The following is a 23,661-nucleotide window of genomic DNA, read 5'->3' as shown; positions in this document are numbered from 1 at the left end:
TTCATCTTGAAACACTAGAAACTTTTGATTTATGGGTTTTATTTACAAGTTTATTTTCGCTGAGTTGACATGTTTTGTCTTAGAAAACAGATGGATCCAACTTCTACTGCTTTTTTCGCTCTCAGTTGGGCTTTTGTATGCGATTTGCGACGTTTTGACCATTTTTCTCCTACCCATTCCGTCTTTTAGGTGAGAGCCCATACGTGCACAGGCTTTATTTCTATACATATAAAAATAATAAATGACAGTAGATCTAAACTTGGGATAGTCTTTCAGAGAACTTAACCATCAACTATACCTATAAGAAAAATGGTTTCATATTCCATAATAAATTTAGTAGTATTTACTACTGTGCTCTCACTGAAAAGATTTCGAAAAGGCTAAATAAAATCCATATGGTTGTCTTAGAAGATGTAATTTTTTTTCCTCAAAGCAAATACGCAATCTATGTATATATCAAATGCAATTGGAAGATCAGGTCCCATGTAATTATCACCATCGTTTTTCAATGCGTTCTACTAATTGTATATTTCTCCAGCCAGTTGTGAAGATCTAGGAAATCTAAAGTTATTTAATCAAAAGTTAAACACTTAGAAAGTTATTTAAAGTGTTTAGCACAGTTTTCTTGAGTAAAAAACGTATGATTAAGACAATGTTTAACTAATATTAGTATTTATCAAAAACAATTAATTTAAAAGCGCTATATTTTTAAAATCTACGTTATTTTTGTTACTAATATAATTTCAAAACTTCATTCCATTTTGTATTTAACAAGAATGATTACTAATTTCTGACTAGTTTTTATATTGAAAACAAATACTGTACAAAGTTCAACGATAATTTTTATTCATTTCTATCATTTAAACTTTTTTTAAAAAAATCCTTTATTTTGTTAAGTTATTCTGCACTAGTATTCACAAAATTAGTATTTAATTATTAGTATTATTATAATAAAATTAGTATTTATTTTTATTAAGTTTCATAAAATTATTTAAAAGCTTTCTCATTAGCATTAAGGAATCTAACTCATAAAAACAAGCCTACAAACTTAAGGTTGAATGAAAATACTAGATACTTTTTCAATTATGCTAGTTTATTGGGAACTGATGGCAGTGCTTTGAAAACAGCCGGATTATCCAGCTAACAAACCGCAAGCCGTGCAGGCTCAGGATGTAGAGCACTTGCCTTCCAATGACTAACGATTAGTGGCAAAACGATTAGCAATTCTGCTCTCGGCTCTCACCGACCACAGTACTTACGTTAAATATTATTAATATTAGACAAACAATGGGTTAGAAAACCCTTGGCATCGGGCTAACCGGGAAAAGTTTTCATACCTTTCATCTCCATGAAACTTAAATAACCGTTAGATGCATCAAAAAGCCATCCACAAAGGCTTGTTTGTTCACCTGTTAGATGCAGAAGTTTCCTTCTCGTCTAGAATGGATTCAAAATTACGAAGGTATGGAGTTGGTCATTGTTGTCGTAAACTCAAAATATTGTCGATCGCTGAACTGCCGGATACAGAATATAAAATACAAATTAAAATAAAATCAGCCTATGACAGAAAGCCGTGGTGGCTTATGAGGTAAAGTACTCTCTTACCACTGAGATGATGCAGGTTCAAACCCTTACGATGGCTGTTAAATTCAAATCCCTATCACACCAAACTGATGTAAAATATCCTCAGTGGTGTTTTGTGGGAGGTTTTCTTCTCTAATAAACGCAAATGTCGTTTATTTTCTGAAAAATTTCTGAAAGAAATATAGTTTTTCTCACTATTGAATCTTGAAATATCGCTGCCTTCTGGTTTAGGTTCAAGATTACAAGACTTTGAAAGTGAAGACTGGTAGCTCAAAAATGACTCAATGACTCAAAATGACTCATGGAGTTGAAAATGACTCAAAAACTCAAAAATGAGCCGGTTGTTCAAGTCCGGTTACAAAAATAATAAAATCTTTACTTATGACATAAATATTTAACGAAAATAAGGCAATTGATAAAAATGATGGAACCACATTAATTCTATAATCTTTGGTAGATTTGCACTACTCTTTTGAAAGAAATAATAAACAAATATTGTTTTGATCTATTTTTAAAGGTATTTATTATTATTTTATCTAGGTAAAATGGACTATGGTGTTAGACGATGAACTCTTACTTTCTCCTAAAGTGAGAAAAAATTTTCATTGGAATTTTTTCCCCTTTGATAGAATTCTTGACGAATTAAGAAAACAATTGTTTACAGTTTTTTTCCCTCTTCGATTGGAATATGATTTTTTTCTACTAAGTTGAAATTCTTTACAAATGAATGAAACAGTAATTTATTACAAAAAGAAACAAAGAAATCTGAAATATTTTTTGCCTTATTAAAACGTTTCTAAAATTGCTGAAATTGCAGTTCTTAACAATAAAAAAGCTCTTTTCTTAAACATAAAACAATTTTAGCCTTGTTATTTCAGTTAGATAAGATTTATACCGCTAAGATGTATTAAAACTTTAGCATAATTTTAAAAATTATTTAAAATGAGCTTAAACATTTTTAATCTGTTTAAATATAATTTGAAATGATTTAGAGACGCGAGACATTTAATCTGAACTTTTTTCTGTCTCAAGTGTACTTTTTTTCTAATAAAAACAACCATGAATCAAAATAAAAATATCAAATAAATAAAATACTTGAATTCGTATTTAGATATACTCTAGTAAATGCACTAGAATCTTTAAACTAAATTCAATTTAAAACTTGTAACAAAAGTCCTTCCTTTAGAAAAACATATTTTAAACAACTAAAATGAAAGTTTAAACTTTTTTTGTAAATTGCAATTTATTTTCTTAATTTGTATTCGGTTGTTTCATTTTTTGATTAAACTATGCACAATGATAAAAAGTATAGATAAAACTACCAGAATATGGTAAAATTTACCGTATTTATGATTCTATGGAACACCAACAAACACAATGTGTTTTACCGAAGGGATTTGGTAATGTATTTTGGTAATGGCAATAAAGTATGGTTTCATAACCATGCTGTCTGGCAGTAAATTAAGTAAAATTTAGTAATTTTATCATGATATAGAACAAGGCATAAAGACCATTTATTTGGTTAAATTTACTTTTCAATCTTATATTTTTATTGACTGTGTGGTAGTAAGAACTAAAATTTTGAAAATCAAAATTTCCGGTAAACTGTTAACATGTGAACGGAAAAATTCCTAAATGAATAGTTTAAAAATGCATGTTTTTGTTTTATTACCAGAGTTGTGGTTTTCTTACTAGAATTGTCATTGATATACAAGTGCAGTAAATGTACTTAAATTTTTTTTCACTGTGCATTTTTTGTCAATGTTTGAGCTAAACATTAAAGCATGCACAATTTCTTTAAAAACGAGGATAAGGCTTATATTACCAACATATATTATTCTTTGTTACCTGCTTTATTAGATTTTTTAAGTGCATGTTGAAACGTATTATTTAAATTGAGTGTATCCTTATCGTATCGTATCGTATCGGAACCTTATCGTATCTCTGAAACTTAATTACACAATAATAAGATTTAACTTGAACAGGTAAATAACTTAATTTAAGCTATCAGCAATATTACAACATATTACTGTTCAAAACACGCACATAAATGTTCAATGTTCAGACAATTTTTGCAAAAATGTGAATTTTTGATCAGTAATAATGGTCTTTATCATTCCTCATCATCAGTTCATCAGAAGTTTCAAAATCGCTTTAGTTATAAGAATATGTACAAGAAGCTGGTTTCAGCATTTTTTTCTGACATCATTCATTTATCGAGTAGTATTATTCTACATTGTACACCAACACGTACATGGTACGCAAAATAAAAGAAACAACCTGAATAACATTTATCTAATGATGGGATTTTACGTATTAAGAATACTAGTTATACGACTGTTTTAGACTTTCATAACTCAGAAGCTGTTTGACTGATTTCGTTCAAATACTTTATTTCGCCATTTATATTCTTCTTTTAAATTTATTTAGAAATTTGCATTTCGTATAACTTAAAAAGTTGGATCAATGGATCAAAAGTTATTTAGGGGATTCCCATTTTTGCGCACTGTGCATCAAATATTGTGCTGCGAAGATATTCGGGATAAAAATATGATTCTACGTCCACCCTTCTGAAAATTTAGTAAGTAAATATTTAATAATTTTTATTAAGTATTTAAATATATAACATGCAATAAAATTTTCTCGCCATACAAAAGAATAAGATGCCAAGAATAATATTATCGCTAGTATTCCATTGAGATATATAGCTGAATTCATTGTCCATTCTAGAACTAAAAGAATGAAAAAGGAGAGGTCACGTCATAGTCTGATGAAGAGAGGACCTTTTCTGGTTCTTGGCTTCTTTTTTATTCTTCGCCAAATAGACTCGGAAATGAACATAGAATGGCCAGTCATTTTGAGAGACGTTTCCATTAATAATGCATAAGAAAAAAAAATGGTATGTAATGGAAGACCGTTGTTAACTACCCATTAAAGCAGTTTTGGAAACGAATACATTCTAAAAATGTTCTACTTCACTACTAAAACGTCTCGAACTAAAAAAAAAAAAATCTTTATTGACTTTATTTCAGGCATGTTTTGGGTAGAATTTATAGAACAACTTGAGAATATAAGAATGTGAATCAAATCTGTTTAAATTAACATATAGTGTCTTTCCCAGTTAATGAATTTCAATGAAACTTGGTGCATGCGTAATATGGACCATAGGAAAAATAAATATTCAGCTAAATTAGTTTATATTTCGACTGATAGATGGCGCTTACCATGGATGTGCTTTTCATATATTTTAATAGATGGCGCCAGCGAAGACGTTAATAAGATGTAAAGCGGTTAGACATTGGCATAAAGTCATTGTCTCATTTCATTACAAAGAAAATTCATGGGAGTTAAAGGTGTGAGGAAAGAAGGATTACGAATGAAGTTTTCAAATGAAGACCAACGTTAAGAAAGCAAGCCTAACGTCACATTGCCGCTATTGATAGAAAACCCTTTGGGCTAAGGTTGAATTTGTTATAACGCGTTTTAAACAAATGTTGTATGAAAATAGAATCCTTAATATAAAACAAAGGTTTACGCCTCTATTTTGTATTTTGGTGCGAGGTTTTTACAGTGCGAGGAAAAGAAACTCCTAAACAGTCCAATTCATTGGCCAGTGAGTGCATTAATATTTTACATTGCTCTTAGCTAGGTCATCCATTAGTAATATGGAGCGTTTTCAGAGGGTAATTTGGCTCCTTTTTCTACACAGCTCTTCAATTGTTATTTTTATAAACAATGTTATCTTGATATACTTTCACGTTGTAGTTCAATATAATATTATTACTATTTTAATTAATTTCAATAATAATAATAATAATTATTATTATTATTATAATCATGATTAATATTATTATATTAATATTATTAATGTCATTATACCTATTATTATGAAATCATCTTAGCTAGTTCACTTTTTAATAAAATATTACGCTTTTCCTGAAGGTCACTTTACCTTTTCTACACAGCTCTCAAATTGATATTTTTATTAACAATGTTATCATCCTATACTTTCACGTTGTAACTCAATATAATATTTATTATTATTTTTTTAATTATTTTTATTGATTATAATAATCATTATTTCACATAGTAATTATTTAGCATAATTATTTAACACATTATTTAACATAATAATTATAACAATAATCATTATTATTATATGTTTTATGTTATATATTTTATATTATATATTTTATATTATAATCGCAATTATTATTATTAATATTATTATTATTACTTCAATTGTTATTATTATTTCTATTATTATATAATTATTTTAGCTAATTCACCTTTTGATAATATACAATGCATTTTCCGAAGGTTACTTAGTACTATCTACTTAATTCTTCAACTGTATATTGTTATTTTTTAAAAAATAAATATCTTAGTATACTTGCATACACAATGTAATTCGTTATAATAACAATAAAAAAAGAATAATTATTGTTCATATGTCCTTAGCTAGGTCGATATTCAATAGTATTTCGCTTTTTCACACATGGTCACATGGTAACCCCCTCAACCGGTAAGTTCTTATGTTAAGCGCATATAGCTTGAATAATTCATATGTAAGAATATATGACACCTAAAATTTTAATTTATACTCAATCAAATTAGAGTTCAGGTGTAAGTCACTCTTAAAAAAAGTTCATTTTTATATCTCTTATTCAAACAATAAAATTTTTTTAATTTTTTAATTAAAAAATTAATATAATTTAAAATTTGTATAAATTAAATATGCATGAAAATTTTTGAAATGTATGTTGGGATATATTCCTATGAAATGGAATAAATGAGCGAAAGCAAAACGAGTACCGAAAGTTTCCCTTTTTTTAAATAAATGATTTACATTCAAGAGCAGTTAGGGGAAAAATTAAAGGAAAGAAGCCAAGGATGCCATTTTTCCAAGAAAAGATTTTTCATTTTAAAAATGAGTTTAAAATATTCAAACGCTTTCGAAGCAGCACTTAAACTAAATCCTTCTTTTCAAAATATGCAAACTATTTATGTTTCTTTGGAGAAAATTGCTTGATTTGGTTCTGGAAAAGCGATATGTTTTCGATGCGAAAAAAATAAATAAATCAGTGAATAAAAAACGCTTATGAAAGCGAAATGTATAGGATTTAGCCAAATCATATGAAATTTGCTTTGGAAAAATAACTGCTGAGAAGGAAGAATTTTATGGAATAAATTGTTGAAAGGAAAAGTAAATTAATGCAATAGCCTTTTTTTTTCTTTTTAACACTTAGACATATTTTAGGATTTAAGTTATAATTTAATTTTTAAAATGTGTAGTTCGTGTAAAAAATTGAATTTACAGGGCTTAGAGAAATATTTTATTTTAAAAATCTCTAACATTATTTACATATGTAATACTTCAGTGGTAGTATATTCGTAAGTATCATTTTGGGAATGCATTCGATTTGGAATTAATACATAGTAGAAAGATACTTTTTTGTCAAAGATTTTCTTTAAGATATCAGAGTTTTCCTTTTATTAAGGAGAAATACTACTTTGATAAATAAATAAACTGAGAAAAATATTATCAAAACTAATAGAATACGTTAAAATTTACATTTGTATCTAGATCTATGGGAGCAACGGAAAGCTCGGTAATTTTTAACGAAGTGCTTCAGTATTGATTTTGGTAAAATTAACTATAAACTATAGTTTTTAATACGTGATAAATTTGATAAATGTGGTAAAATTTTTAAATTTTATCATGGCTCTTTAGAGCATAGTATAAAAACAATTTATTCGGTAAAACTTACTTTTCAGTTAAGTATTTCTTTACTGTAGTATGATAGAAGGAACTATAATTTTGAAGACCAGAATTTTTGTCTTCGTGCATAATTTTTTCAGAAACTGTAAATAGTAATAATAATTTAACAGTTTGTTTATGTATATATATGTATATGTATATATATATATATATATATAGTGCATATTGGAAGAACTGTGCTTAAATGTGAATATTTTTTTTAGCCTTACACCTTTAAGTAGTGAGTATTAATTTTTCAAATATAATGCTATGTAGCTACAAAACTCGATTTTGCAGTTCAGCATAAAGAAAAATTTTTCTACAGAATAAATTTTTTTAATTTTATTGTTAAATTTAAGAAAATAACAATATTAATAAATTGACATAAAATTTGTGAGAGCTTAGTAAAAAATTTTTTTCCTTATTGAGTATTTTAGATTTCAGATGAAATTCTCAGGTTTACTTAGATCTTTTAATTTATTCAACAAGTTCTATATAAAACATTTTAACTGGGATAGAATTTAATTCTAAATTTTATAAATTTGTAAACTTTAAATAGATTTGATCAATCTTATTTATTCATGACATTTTTATATGCGACATTTTTATAAACTGTTATTCAACTTTAAATACAGCTGTTAAGTTTGCAAAATTGTATTAATTCTTTAATATTTTTTCAAAAATTTAAGTTTAAGTTTAAGTTAAAAAATTAAGTTTTTTCAAAAATTAAGCATATGTGAATTTTCTCACTTACTGACTATGTTATATCTTAAATATAAGTGCCAAGCATGCGAAATTGTGATAATTCAATTAACGTACTTTTTTTATAAAGTCGTTTCGGGTTAGAATTTGATTTCCAAACTTTATCAATTACTGAGGATATCAAACTTTACAACTGTCTAATTTACTAAATTATGTTAAAATACTTAACAATGTCTTCTTCCAAAGATTTTATTTAGATCAGAATTTAATTATAGATTTCGTCTCTTACTGCTGTCTTTATAAATTGTCTAAAAAGTAAAGAAATTGTGTTGATTTTCTTATAAAATTTCTCTTCCAGGGAATATCACTACCTGCCTTGAAATTATTTTAATTTTTAAAGTTTAAAATAGTGATAAAGTGTTTTCTTTCTCAAATTAAATGAGTCAAAATATGATTCTAAATATTGTCACGTAATGTTATCTTTATAAATGGTGCATTAAGTAAAGAAAACTCAAAATAGTTCTAAACATATTCATCTTCAAGGGAATATCAGAATCTATCTTGAAAATTATTTAATTTCCACAGTTTAAATTAAAAGTGTTGTTTATTTCATTTACTGGGTCAGAATTTTTTTCTGAATTGTGTAATTTACTGTTATCTTTATAATTGTTCCATAAGGAAAGAAAATTCGTTAAGTTTCTTGACAAATTTCTCTTTAAGATAATATCATTATCTATCTTGAAATATTATCAAAGTTTACAATTTAAATTAAAAATTAAAAGTTATAAATAATTAAATCAGAATTTAATTCTAGATTATGTCGCCCACTGAAGATGTTAGATTTTAAATATATCTGTCAAGTATACAAAATTTTGTTAATTTGCTTAACACGGTCTTCCTTCAAAGGGATATCATTATCTCTCTTTCATTCTTTAATTTATTTCAATTTAAGCAATTTACATTAGAAATTACGAACTGTCTCTCAGCTTCAAGACGTGCTTCCTGATAATGAAAAGGCAGAATTCTAAGTATTCTCCAATTAAAGAGGCCGCTTTAGAAACCAAAAGTTTCTTCATTTGCTTGTAACGGTCATTAAAAGAGGCGGTTTGGAAGACAATGAGCGTTAATGCATATTTTGTAACTTTAACGAGTGGTGGTAGGAGCGGAATTTTAGAAACTCACTTGAATAGATCAGTCTATCTTTATTTAAATTTGATGCCATAAAAAGATAAAGATAGCAGTACTAAATTGTAAAATACGAAGTAATTAAAGGAATTTTGTTGAAAAAGAACTCATAGTTAGCGGAGCAATTTAAATGGACTTCTGTGTCGTGTGATCGTTTGTGTGCGACAAAACCTATAAAATTCTGTAGGATAGCATTTATATTATAAATAGCCTTTGATGAGTAGTAGCAGTTGCAGATGTTTAGTCTTGAATAGATCAGTCAGATATTTAGTCTTGAAATGAACTGTCAGATATTTAGTCTTGAATAGATCAGTCAGATATTTAGTCTTCAATAGATTACTTGCAAAGTCAGTCAATAAGATATTTGGTCTTCAATAGATTACTTGAAAAGTCAGTCAATAAGATATTTAGTCTTCAATAGATTACTTGAATAGATTAGTCTATCTTTATTTAAATTTGATGCCATAAAAATATAAAGATAGCAGTACTAAAGTGTAAAATACGAAGTAATTAAAGGAATTTTGTTGAAAAAGAACTCATAGTTAGCGGAGCAATTTAAATGGACTTCTGTGTCGTGTGATCGTTTGTGTGCAACAAAACCTATAAAATTCTGTAAGATAGCATTTATATTATAAATAGCCTTTGATGAGTAATAGCAGTTGCAGATGTTTAGTCTTGAATAGGCCAGTCAGATATTTAGTCTTGAAATGATCAGTCAGATATTTAGTTATGAGTAGATCAGTCAGATATTTAGTCTTCAATAGATTACTTGAATAGTCAGTCAGTAAGATATTTAGTCTTCAATAGATTACTTAAATGGCCAATAGATTACTTAAATGGCCAATAGATTACTTAAATGGTCAATAGATCAGTATATCTTTATTTAAATTTGATGCCATAGTTAGAGGAACAATTTGAATGAACTTCTGTGTCATGTGATCATTTATGTGTAACAAAACCTATTAATTCTATATTATAGCATTTATATTACAAAAAGGCTAATAATAATATTATCAATAGCTTTTAACGAGTAGTGGTAGTTGCGAATATTTAGTCACTCTCTTGAATAGATCAGTCTATCTTTATTTATATTTGATGCCATGAAAAGATAAAGTCAGCATAACAGAAGTATAAAATATGAAGTAATTAAAGAAATTTTGTAATACTACTTTATTTCCTTAATACGAAGTAATTAAAGGAACTACCAAATAATATCTACTTAGCAATAGAATTTTATTAAAAAAAAGTCTAACCATCCATGTATCCATTAAATAAATCATAAAACGGATTTTTACCAAAAAGAAACACTTTTGCTTGTTTGACGATTGGTTAAAATTTTCGCGACATTGGAATTCGATAACTACTTTATTATATTTAAAAAAACTTTCAATAAAGTTAAAATTACAAAAAGATAATTTAAAAAATTTTCTCTAATTTTAATTTAAACATAATTAATATTAATATTTCGTCAGCATTATTGCATCTGCATTTCCTTAAATATCATAGAAATTCGAAAAATAAAGAGATAAGTGATTTCATGTAAACTAGAAAGAATGTCCTTTGTTTTTTTTTCATATGTCACGATTTTATCCAAAATACTTAAAATCAATATAATGTCAGTTCAATTTTATTTTCATTTCAGATTTATCTAAATAAAATCACAAAAATTTCGAAAGCAAGAAGCAAGTAATTTTAAATAAACAGCAAAAAATATTCTTAATTTTTATTTACATTTATTATTTTAACATTTTTTTTTCAAAATACTTAATATTACTATTGCATCAGAATTTTCATATTTTTCCTAGATATAGTTAAACTTGATTCCAGAAATTTTGCAGATAAAGAGACAAGTAATTTCAAATTAGCTTTAAAAGAAGATTCTTAATTTTTATTTTGATACATTAAATTTAATTCTTCTTCTTTAAAAATACTACTTAAGATTAATTTTACATCAGCAGTATTGATCTTTTCTTAGATTTTGTTGAAGTAAATCACGGAAATTCAAAAGATAAAGAGATTTAAAACCACAAACTAGTAAACAAGATTGTTGATTTGTATTTTCAGAAACAATATTAGGTGGTACGAACGTGACTGACCTTCTAAACTCTTATTCTCAGAGAATATTTTATGCATGAATCGAAAGGGAAAAAATATAAATTAAATTGACTTGCACGCTCAGAATAAATCGTGGAGGTTTTCCTACTGCATTTTTCATCTAATGAAATCTGCAGTGGTTTTGAATTTCAGATTGCTATTCTATATCTTTTTTTCCTTAGATTTTGAAGGTACAGTTTCTAAAGAAAATGAAGTATTTATCAATCTATACAACATCTATTTTAATATTTATTTATCGATATAAAATTTTAAAAATGTAGTAAAATTTGTTAATTAATCCTGATACCTTAGAATATGGCATAAAAACATTCATTCGATCAAACTTACTTTTCAGTTTTTCTTTTTCTTTTATCCTTAATATGTGGTTATAAGAACCATAGTTTTGAAAACTAGAATATACTATAAATCTTGAATTGACAAGGAAAAATATAAATTAAATTGACTTGCACTCTCAGAATAAATGATGGAGGTTTTCTTACTACACTTTTCATCGAATGATATCTGCGGTGGTTTTGAAATTTAGATTGCTATTCTATAACTTTCTTTCCATAGATTTTAAAGGTTCAGTTTCTAAAGAAAAGGAGGTATTTATCAATCTATATAACGTATATTTTTAGTATTTATCAATCGATATAAAATTTTAAAAATGTAGCAAAATTTGTTAATTTATCCTGCTATTCTACATAAAAACATTTATTCGATCAAATTTACTTTTCAGTTTTTTCCCCTTAATATGTGTTTATAAGAACTATAATTTTGAAAACCAGAATATACCATAAATCATGAATCGAAAAGGAAAAATATAAATTAAATTGACGCACGCTCAGAATAAACGGTGGAAGTTTTCTTACTGCATTTTTCATCTAATGAAATATGCAGTGGTTTTGAAATTTAGATTACTATTCTATTACTTTTTTCCATTAGATTTTAAAGGTTCAGTTTCTAAAGAAAAGGAAGTATTTATCTATCTATATAACATCTATTTTTAGTATTTATCTATTTAGTATTTATCTACCGTTATAAAATTTCAAAAATGTAGTAAAATTTGTGAATTGTATCCTATACCTTCGAACATGGTGTAACAACATTTGTTCGATTAAATTTACTTTTCAGTTGTTTCTATTTGTTCCCTAAATGCGTGGTTATAAGAACTATAATTTTGAAAACCAGAATTGATTATAAACCACTTACATATGGATAGAAAAATTACCTACTAAAGGGTTTAAATACAGTATGTTATAATTCTATTAACCAGAAATATTATTTTTTTACCAGATATGTCATTATTATACAATGCAGTAATTTTACCAATTTCTTTTCTCAGAACATAAAAATCGTTATCTATTTAATTAAGACTGGAGATCAGCTATGTCACCCCAATATTTATATGATTAACATTTAAAAACTTTCCGTATAAATTAATTAAACGTACTTCTGTACTTTTTCTGTACTATTACACGTCGAAAATAATTGCTTAAAATGTTTTTAGAGACCAATAATCAGGGATAGTTTAGCATTCAGCAGTTTTTATTAAAGTTGTTAAATTAGTTTCATAGAGAGTTATCCACGATTAAAATAAACGCTTGAAACTTCTGGAGAGCATTCATCGGTGATAGTTCAGGAGCTTAGCATTAAGCAGTTCTTAATAAAAATCTCAAAATTTATTACACTTCAAAATTGCTTTATCAAGATAACTACGTAACTTATAAATTTTTCTTCTTCTCACTTTTAACAAAAGTATAAATACTGATTTTTAACTACTAATCTTCAAATAATGTGAATTTATTAAATTGTTATTTCGCTATTTAAAAAGTCATATAAATACTAAAGTTTTAAGTTTTATTTTAATGACGACAATGCTTTATATTTATTTAAAATTTAAAATAGTTGTTTAATATTTCAGAACAATCCTGATATTACAAAAAGTTACTTAATGAAGAGAATACCCAGATTTAAACAATCCTATTTCCCAATTCAGCTATTTTCAGCATTTTTTTAATTTTTTCTTTTTTTTTTTTACCAATTGAAACCTTATTTTGTTTAAAAAATCTGTCAGTATAAAGATCCTTAATTTGGATTTAATATCTCGTTGTAATAGGTTTTTCCTGTTTGACGAAGAAGAGATTAGAAAACGAATAATTAGGATTTTTTGCTTGAGTTTCTCGAGTCATGTATAATGACATTAATTTAGTACAGCTGATTGGATTAGCTTGAACCGATAAAATGCCAAAATTGAGTGTTAACTGCTGTAAGTTACTCTCATTATAATGTAATCTCAAGTTTAAAAGCTCGTTAGTTGTCTGAATTGCATTTTTTGCATTGGAAAAAAGTACTTTTTTTAAATTTAATTTAAAATATTCTTTTATAAGTTCCAACGCAGTGTAAAAAGTCCCATTTATGTCTTGGAAGTATTTCAAAAACTTACCATTATGTTTTAATACCCTCTGGAAAAATTTGCCTCTGCTTAGTTTACTGATTAACACTTACAAGGAGCAAAAAGAAGTTTTTGTAAAATTACTGTACTGTATGATAATGGCATTTTTGGTAAAAAAGAAAGAGAATAGCAAGTATCTAGTATTAAAAACTAAGACGATATTCCTTTAATTTGGTAAATATCATTAATTTGGTAATATCTCCTTTCATATGATAATGATTTATTGGAAATATATTTTTTATTGTTCTTTGGTATTAAACCTTTGTGAAATTAACAATGAAATATGGATTTTATTACCATGTTGCTTGGTAGTAAATGTGATAAAATTTAGTAATTTTAGGCAAAAGTTGGTTACTTAAAGAGTGTTGGTACAATTTGAGATGAATCAAAAATCAGTTTGATATCCTCTATTTTATTTAGTAAGCACTTGTTGGCTTTGTTTCTTGACAGGTAATTGTTTCTTTTCTATGTTAAATATGAGTTAACATCTACCAACCTTTAAACTATTAAAAAATGTGTATTTTCTAATGCACAAATGCCTGGACAAAAGTAAACTAAATAAGTAGCTTAACTGTTACGCATCCGAACTGACCCGAATTCTAAAAATAGAAGTATAGAGGTCGTAAATTCATATCAAGGTAAAGAATTTTTTGCATCAATTAATGGGACATAATTTTGCATTACCAAATACAAAATTTGACAGAAATAAGACGATTAATTCAAGAAAAATTGAATTTCAAAAATAAAATGTTTCTAAAATTTGATTTATCAGGAACTATTTATCCGATTTTGTTAAAAAATTTTATTTTGTCATTTAATATTACATACTTTAAAATGAGGTAATACATTGTATACCTTGCAATTCAAATTTTTTCGATCATTATTAAATAAAATAATAAAAAAATAATAAATATTTACTGAAGTTATATATTTCATGGAATTATCTTTGAAAATAATTAAACGAATTTTTATAGTTATGTGCAAACATTTTTCAATTCGTTTAAAAATTTCCCGAGTTAAGGCGAAATACGCAAAAAATAAAATTAACATTAAGGGGGCCAAGCTTTGGATCACTCTTCTGATCAAACTATGCGAATCATATTTCCCAGATTGCGGCAATTCCCAAAATTTTGGGGGTTAGAAATCTGAATCCGTAGTAAAGAAATCTGTTTATTCAGAGAAAATACGTTTTTTTGTCTGATTTTGTAACGTAGAATATCATCTGCAATGACAAACTAGTATATTTCAGATCACCTCTTCCAATAATTAAGAATGAGTTCTAGAATGTGAAGATCCGATCATTAGATCAAAAGTTCATAAATTATTAATCAGGGAGAAAATAAAACATCCAAATAATTACTACTTCTTTATCTATATTTAATGAAATACTAATGAATAACAAGTTAAGTTCATTCAATTTACATTTTAATATAATATTCCTTACTAAAACAAGGCACAATCCGTATAATATGTGGCGGGAATTTAGCGTTTAAATTCTATACAACCATTAAAACCGTTTAGCAAACGTATTCCTTGCATGAGTAGAGATAATTTTGATATTACGGGCACATATATTTCAAAGTGTTGGTGCTTCCTGTTGAATTCCTTAACTCTTTAACGAACACAAATATATTACTCAAAATTGTAAACGTAGAGGAAATTACAAGATAACATTAATAGATAAATTAAGCTATCTTAAACCTACTAAGTTATTCCGTGTAAATAAAATTACAATTTAAAAATTAAATAACGAAAAGCATAAAAATTTTAAATTGATCATGCAAACGTTTTCTTATATTATTATCATGTTGAGGTATAAAAACTTTTAATTTTTTACATTCCAGTTACGAGCCAGCACCCAACGTATTGATCAATATTGAGCACAATTTCATCTCATAAAAATAATATGTTAAGTTTATTTTTTTTCTCTTTGTCTGCCTTGCAAAATGATTCCCATTCTAAAAATATGTAATTGAATTTAAGCTTCATATGCAGAATATTTAAAAATTTTTCATAAGTGTATGGAATTCGATAAATGTAGCATTTTAGGAATTTTTAAGACATATGAAATGGAGAAAGCTACTATAATATGTAAAATTTACCGCATTTTTGTCTACATGGAAACATCAGAAAGCTCAGTAATTTGTACCGAAGCACTTTGGTAACGATTTTGATTAACAATTAAATATGGTTTTATAATGTGTGATAAAATTTAATAAATTTGTTGAAGTTTCGATACGTGAAATAAAATTTGGTAAATTTGGTGATCACGATATTTTAGAGCATGGCATTAAAACCATTTATGCGATTAAATCATTTCTCAATTTTTCATTTTTTACTTAATGTGTGATGTTATGAACTAATTTTGAAAACCAGAATTTCTAGTAAACTATTACCATATCAGCGGAAAAAATTATTAAATGAATAACTTAAATATTTCTCAATTTTTCATTTTCTACTGAATGTGTTATGAACTGATTTTGAAAACCAGCATCTCCAGTGAACGAAAAAAATATTAATGAATAGTTTATATATTATATTATATATATTATATTATATATAGTACATTTTCTTTATTATTCGTTCGTCAATTCCATTCTGAATTCCGATTTTAATTTTATATTATAAAGATTAAGAAAGTGTCAAGCTGCTATGCCTCGTAGTTTAAATGATTAAATTGAATAAACAAAACACAACTTAAAACAAATACAAACTCAAAAATAAAACATTTTTGTTAAAATTTACGTTTACTTAAAATATCGTTTTAAATCGCAACAAATGAGTTTTCATTCGCGCAATAAATTCTGTAGAAGCGAAAAAGCTTCAAGTTTGAAGCTATCCACCATAAGGATAAAAAGTCAAAGTTCGGGAAAAAAACTAGTACCGTTATTTGGAGAAATAGATTTTTTTGACTTGCGTTCGTAATTTGCTTTATCATCTGCACTAATTATCTAACACATCTTCTTCAAATCATGAGGATTACGAACCATGCATTTGCAATTTGTTTTCTATTTTACAAACACATTGTGAATCTTGATTTTTATTTATTTTAAGGTAATCCTTCGTCTTTTGAATAACATTTAATGTTTGTATTTTTTTTATTTAATTCACCTCTTTATTTTTTATTTAATTTAGATTTAATTTAATTCTATTTTAAATGAAATATTTTTTGTTTGAATTTACATAATCAATTATAAAAAAAAGGAAATATTTTTCCAATCTTTTCAATATTTCATCATGAAATGTAATAAATAAATAAATATATATTCACGTTAGAAAATTCTAAAACAAAAAACCCTTTCTTTCTACTTCGAAGGAAATGATTTTGAAAAAAGTTATCAGGCAAGGTCCATCTATTTGAAATTAAGTGCAAATGCTACAAAAGTTTAGTCAAAAGAATAACATGATTAGATAATTTAAAATTAAAGAAAGAAAAGAAACAAACCATAAAAACAGGTTGTTAAATAAAATTGTGTTACATTCAGGCAGTTGTAATTTCATGATATAATGGTGAATTTGTTAAAAAATTTATTCACGGAGAAATTGTGGATTTGTAATTTATTTTACCTTTTATAATCTTAATTTTTACCAAACTATGTATTAGTATTCAATAATCTTGTGACTCTGTAAATTATCTAAAATAATTAGTTTTTAACAACGCATTAATACAAAATAAATTCTAAAATAATAAGTTTTTAACAACGCATTAATACAAAAATACCCTCTACTCAAAATCAGTTTAAATTAAATTACGTATTAATCTCTCACTTATAATACAACTAAAGGCTCATATAACACCTCCTTAATACCTTAATAACTTTGTGTGTATTTAATGAATATTTCATGAAAATTCACTTAAGTAACTAATTTTAAATAAACAGTTCGTCATTATAGAAAATTTTAAAAACCATTAAAGGTTTTTCTTTCTTTCTTATATCTATTGCGATCTCAAAAAAGTAGAAAACTTCAAATAAGAACATGTAAAAGAGACTTATGAACATAAAAAAACCATATGGAGAAAACAGCAGTGTTGTCATCTTGGTTGAAATTGAGAAGTACAAATACCCAGTGAGCCAAAATAAGTTCGGACATTTCGTCAAGTTGCGTTGCTTTCACACGACGCTATTTGTGACATCACGAGACTGTAAAGTATCAGAAAAAATATATCTTCACAATATATTTTAAATTTTTAATAACTCCTACCTTTTGCGAATCCTAATCCAAATATTAGAAATATCCAATAATATTTAATAATCCAGTTACTCTCCATATTTAATGGTTTGTCTATAAGTTTCCTCAAACGATATTTTCTCAACACATTTAGAAAAAAAATCCACTTTCACAACTTTTTCAAAGCCTTGACTTCAATGCAATTATGGATTATTCTCTCGCATATTTACTTTGTGTACGTAACTATGTGAAACTATGTATGCATTCTGTGACAGTTTCATGAAAATTCTAAAATTAAATATAAGCAAGTTATTTTCCTTATAAAAGGAAATTTTAAATATCATTAAGAGTTAGAATTTCGTTCTTATGTCTCTTGCAGTCTCAAAGAAAAAAGAAGATGAAGAAGTCTTTTAAACTTTTGAGTGGGTAACTCTCATGCACGTTCCAATCTCATTCCAGTCTGAAATGCGACTGGAAAGTTAAACCGCTCGGTAAGTTACGTTACGGAAGAAATTGCTACCCATTGAAGTAATCGGAGGAAGAAGGAGGAAAATACATCAAAAAGTAGCGCCATCTAGTGGTTTTAAGCAAAATATTGAAACTTCGAGGTTACCTTTTGTAGAGAAAATGGAATTAAGTCAAAAAGTTTGGAAGTTTCAAACTGCTTGATGTTTCATAACTTTTGTTAAATGTTTTCTGAGACAAAATTGATTCAAGATTAAATCTATTTCTAACATTTGAATATTTTATAAATTTTATTTGTGTATTTATTTTCCAAGAAAAAAGTTTCAATATTTTTAAGCAAAATATTGAAACTTTGAGGTTACCTTATGTAGAGAAAATGGAATTAAGTCAAAAAATTTGGAAGCTTCAAACTATTTGATGCATTATGACTTTTGTTAAATGTTTTCTGAGACAAAATTGATTAAAGATTAGATCTCTAACATATGAATATTTTATAAATTTTATTTGTGTATTTATTTTTTAAGAAAAAATATATAGAACATGTTTCGCTATGTAATGTGCTATGTTTTTGTTAATAAATACTTCTTTTACTCATAAATGATTTTCGCAAAAAAACAAAAAGTGGCTACTATTTGGGGATTTAGCATGTAAAACAAATATGGTTTAAACTTGAATTTTCATAATAGAAAAAAAAATCAATTGGATAGTCTTAGTTTATGCAATTTTAAATATCAGTTTAAAAACGTAAAAAAGATATAATAACAATCCATCATTCAAAAATTATCTCAGAAATTATTTAACCGGATTACTTACCACACGGTGAACAGTATCGTACTGTACTATATTGTACTAATATTTCTGGTAAAACACATAAAAAAGAATAAACAAACATGAAAATAAATAGATAAATATGGTATTTATTTAGTAATTTCTTCGTTCATATTCTAACGGTTTAACGGAAATTTTGGTTTTTAAAGCTGTAGTCCTCATTACTATATATTTCGTACAAAATACAAACTGAAAAAGAAATTTAACCTTATGAATGGTTTTATGTCTCTAAGGTATCATGATAAAATTACCAATTTTACTATACTTTATAAAACCATATTTAATGTTAAGTTTCACCAAAGAGCTTCAGTAAAAAGTACCGAGAATTTTGGTGTAGACATAGAGCTAGAAATACGGTGAATTTTACCATATTCAGGTAGTTTTAACCATACTTTTTTCTCAGAGCAATGGGAAATGATAAGTTTTTTTCCTTTCTTCCTACAATTACTTCGTGTGTAATATATCGGAGTGTGATAACCAATATTGATTAGAAGGAAGTGAATTAATTCTTTAGGTATTCTACCGGGGTTGTGCTAAGTGTAATAGCATAAGGATGGACGATCTTTCTGACGATTTACTTGACGTAGAAAAAAGCTGATCTGGATCTGCTGATCTTGATTAGATGATTGATCAAGACTTTTGTTCCTTCTAAGAAACTTTCTTCTTGATTATTTCAAACAGAAAAAAAAACTATCTGTTGGCATCTTCTGAATTCTTGTTTTTTCTCTCATTATTTTTGGCGCTGGTAACGAGAGTATTTTTCTTATGAGTTATTTTTATTATCTTACAATAGAAATAAATGTAACAAGTTATTTTTTCGTGCATTATTTTTTTCTTTTCATTTAAAATCTTGTTAATTTGTAATTTCTTATGAAATGGACTCTTTCTAAATTAAAGAACTTAAGAACTTTCTCTTTCATTATTTTTGGTGCTGATAACGAGAGTATTTTTCTTATAAGTTATTTCCATTATCTTACAATAGAAATAAATGTAACAAGTTATTTTTCCGTGCATATTTTTTTCCTTTTCATATAAAACCTTGTTAATTTGTAATTTCTTATGAAATGAACTCTTTCTAAACTAAAGAACTTAATTTTCTCTCTCATTATTTGTGGCGTTGGTAACGAGAGTATTTTTCTCATAAGTTATTTTTATTATCTTACAATAGAAATAAATGTAACAACTTATTTTTTTGGGCATAATTTTTTTTTCTTTTCATATAAAATCTTGTTAATTTGTAATTTCTTATGAAATTGACTCTTTTTAAACTAAAGAATTTAAGAACTTTCTCTCTCATTATTTTTGGAGCTGGTAACGAGATTATTTTTCTTAAAAGTTATTTTTATTATCTTACAATAGAAATAAATGCAACAAGTTATTTTTTCGTACATATTTTTTGTTCTTTTCATTAGTTATAGCTTGTGAATCTTGAAGAGCTTAGTTATAGCTTAGTTATATAAAATCTTGCTAATTTGTAATTTCGTATGAAAGGGACTATTTTTAAACTAAAGAACTTAAGAGGACAGTTCGAACAACTCGCAAATCAAGCTGAATTTTTTTAATATATATAGTTATCTCTGTTTGGTTATTAAATACCATAGTCGATGCTCGATGCAACGGCAACATTGCAAGCAGCTTTGGATCAATTTACGTTAAAAAATACTCAAACTTTACGCACATCATTTGTAAAATCCATTTTACAGTTAAATCTATCTTTACAGTAAAATTTAAGCAGTGATCTTATAGTAAATACTACTGTAAAAATTGCGGTTTACAGAATCTTTGTTTGGTAAAACTTGAAAGCAAAAATGGATATTAAGGCTTAAAAGTACCTGCTTTTTTTAAAAATACCGGCACTATAGTTTAAACTTTTAAATTTAAATATTTATTACAAAAGTGTTAAAGTTTTTAATTAGGAAAAAAGGTCTTAATTTAAAGCAACATTTTATTAAACTAAGCAACGTATTCTTCATATCTTTTTGTCACTTAATTTGCAACTTAGTAAATACTTTAAAATAACACAGAGCAACAAATTTCTTAATGAATTTATAAAAATACTTGATCATGTCTAATTCGGGTGTGGGGATTTCAAATTTGAAATCAGTTTTGCTCCTAAAGATGCAGATTTCTTCAAATGATATTATTATTCTATTTTTTGTCGAAACATGCAAATATAAAAACGTTATATTTAACAGGTGAACGCGTAACTTTTGCGATAATCTTCTAGTGTTTCATCTAGATTAAATTTTCTTAGGAATCCATGTCCGGAAATGTTTTCGTATGCCACGAGGGTGCTTTCTTATTAAGAACTATTTATCTGTATGCATCTGAGCTGATCATAATAGGGGATGTGCTTTTAGCCGCATACGATGACATTTCCAGACATAGCTTTCTATGCAATTTTAATCCAGAGATGAGTCTTAACTCCCCATAAAGTTTGTCGCAATGCTTAAGCGACCCCATTATTATATTAAAAATAACCTGCAACACAAAATGCAACAGAAATTGTTCCCCTATGTAATCAAAACAAATTTTATACATGATTTATGACCCAAAAATCTGTCTTTAAAAAATCAGCTAAATTAGCTAGAGTCGTTTGTGTTTTTGGCGCAAGAGCCAGTCTTGGCTATATCGCGCCTCCAACTAGGCAGATATTCCACAGCCAGGTTCACAATTCTGTTTTAGTGTATAAACTAGATAGATGTATAAATGCCAATATCCTTAAGGTAAGAGAAAATGTTAGAGTGAGTATCATCTCCAATTAGTGAAAACAATGACGGATTGAAGGTATAAAAATGACGCAGTCTCTGGTTTTTAACTTTACTGCATTCGATCAAAATATGTATAGCAGTTAAAGGTTCTTTACAATTTCGCCAGTTGAAAGCTTGTGGAAATCAAGGCATTAACTTAATACAATATAGTCGATGCATAATTTTCAAAACAAATTCACTAAGGCCTTAATCTGCTCAGTTTGTCATTATGTTGATTGAAATTTTAATTTTAGCTGTTATTTAAAGAGAGCTAACTTCTAGGTTTGTAATTTTTCTTCATGGTATTTTCAACCTATAGTATTTATTTATAATTGTTCTCCTTTGTTTCTTTATTTAATGTTTTCTGAATAATTGTAAGATAAGTATGTAAGGACAAGTACGAAAACAAAGTGCATACTTTAATCAATTTGCAAACTGGTAATTAAAAACTATTATCAATATAATTACTAAATTCGAACCTGTTTGTAATCTGTAACTATATGCCTCAACATTTTTTTTTGTTTTCCATTTTATTATTTTTAATAAAAGCAAATGTAAATAACTTGTTATTAAAAAGATTATTATATTACACCTTTATTGAGCAATAATAAACTATTATCGAAAAAAGAAATTTCTAGAAAAGCACAATCATAAAAGAAAATTCTATAGATGGAATGTATTATTATATTTTGTTTTATTTTGTTACTGGATTTGAGAAGCAGACCCATTTTTTTAGTTACCAGATATCAATGCCCGACTCCTTAGCCTTGTAAATATGAACCCAACCTAGAAGACAGAGGAACTCCTTGAGCTGCGATAGCTCAGGGGATGGAGCGATTGCCTTCCAAATCGGTGAGCCGGGTTCGAATCCCAGTCGATACGAATTCCGCATCCGGCTTGCACCGACGACAGTGCTGATGTGAAATATCCTCTGTGGTAGACGGAATAAGGGTTATAGTCCCTTGCCGTCAGGCTAACCGTGTGAGGTTCTCGTGGTCTTCCTCTCCATGTAACGTAAATGCGGGTTAGCTCCATCAAAAAATCCTCCACGAAGGCAAATTTCCCTCAATACTCGATCCAGGAGTTGCCTTGTCTTCTGGATTGGGTTCAAAATTACAAGGCTACGGAGTTAAACATTAGTAGTCGTAAACCCATAAAATAGGGTCGACTGTACAGCGACGGTAATTAAAAAAAAGAAATTCTTTTATCAATCATTCAATCATTCCTTTGTGGAGGACTTTTTTATGGAATTAACCAGCATTCGTGAAATATGGAGAGGAAAACTACGAAAACCTCTCACGGTAAGCCTGACATCAAGAGAATTCAGATCCATCATCTATTTACCATTGGGTATATTTTACGTCAGCACTGTGGTTCATGCGGGCCGGGTGCAGAATCCATATCGACCAGTCATCGCTAAAATTCGACTCTGGGTCACCCCATTCGAAAACGAGCTCGCCATCCTCTGAGCCACCCCTCTCACTGTATTATTATAGATAAGATTAATTAGCTCATATTTTAAATTTAAAATTCTTTTTATTTTGCTAACAAATATGCAATTTTTTTTTCGCGATACCTGTTTCTATAAAATATATAATGTATTCATTAACAAAAAACTTGTCTATAACAGCTTCTAAAATCTTTCACATTACAAATACCGTTGTTAG

At 27.1% G+C, this 23,661-nt stretch overlaps 1 protein-coding gene across 1 annotated transcript in view; it reads right to left on the bottom strand.

The window, feature by feature from the left end:
* LOC122269195 (uncharacterized) overlaps positions 1 to 18,504 on the bottom strand; it is a 423,526-nt gene extending 405,022 nt beyond the window's left edge. The window contains exon 1 of the mRNA XM_071186412.1: positions 17,985 to 18,504. Coding sequence (XP_071042513.1) covers positions 17,985 to 18,051 — 67 coding nt within the window. The 5' untranslated portion in view covers positions 18,052 to 18,504. The remainder of the gene's footprint in view (positions 1 to 17,984) is intronic.
* Between the last annotated feature and the right edge of the window lie 5,157 nt (positions 18,505 to 23,661).

Source organism: Parasteatoda tepidariorum, chromosome 10 (assembly GCF_043381705.1).
Source record: "Parasteatoda tepidariorum isolate YZ-2023 chromosome 10, CAS_Ptep_4.0, whole genome shotgun sequence".
NCBI lineage: Eukaryota > Metazoa > Arthropoda > Arachnida > Araneae > Theridiidae > Parasteatoda > Parasteatoda tepidariorum.
This window is presented reverse-complemented; position numbering and strand designations above follow the sequence as displayed.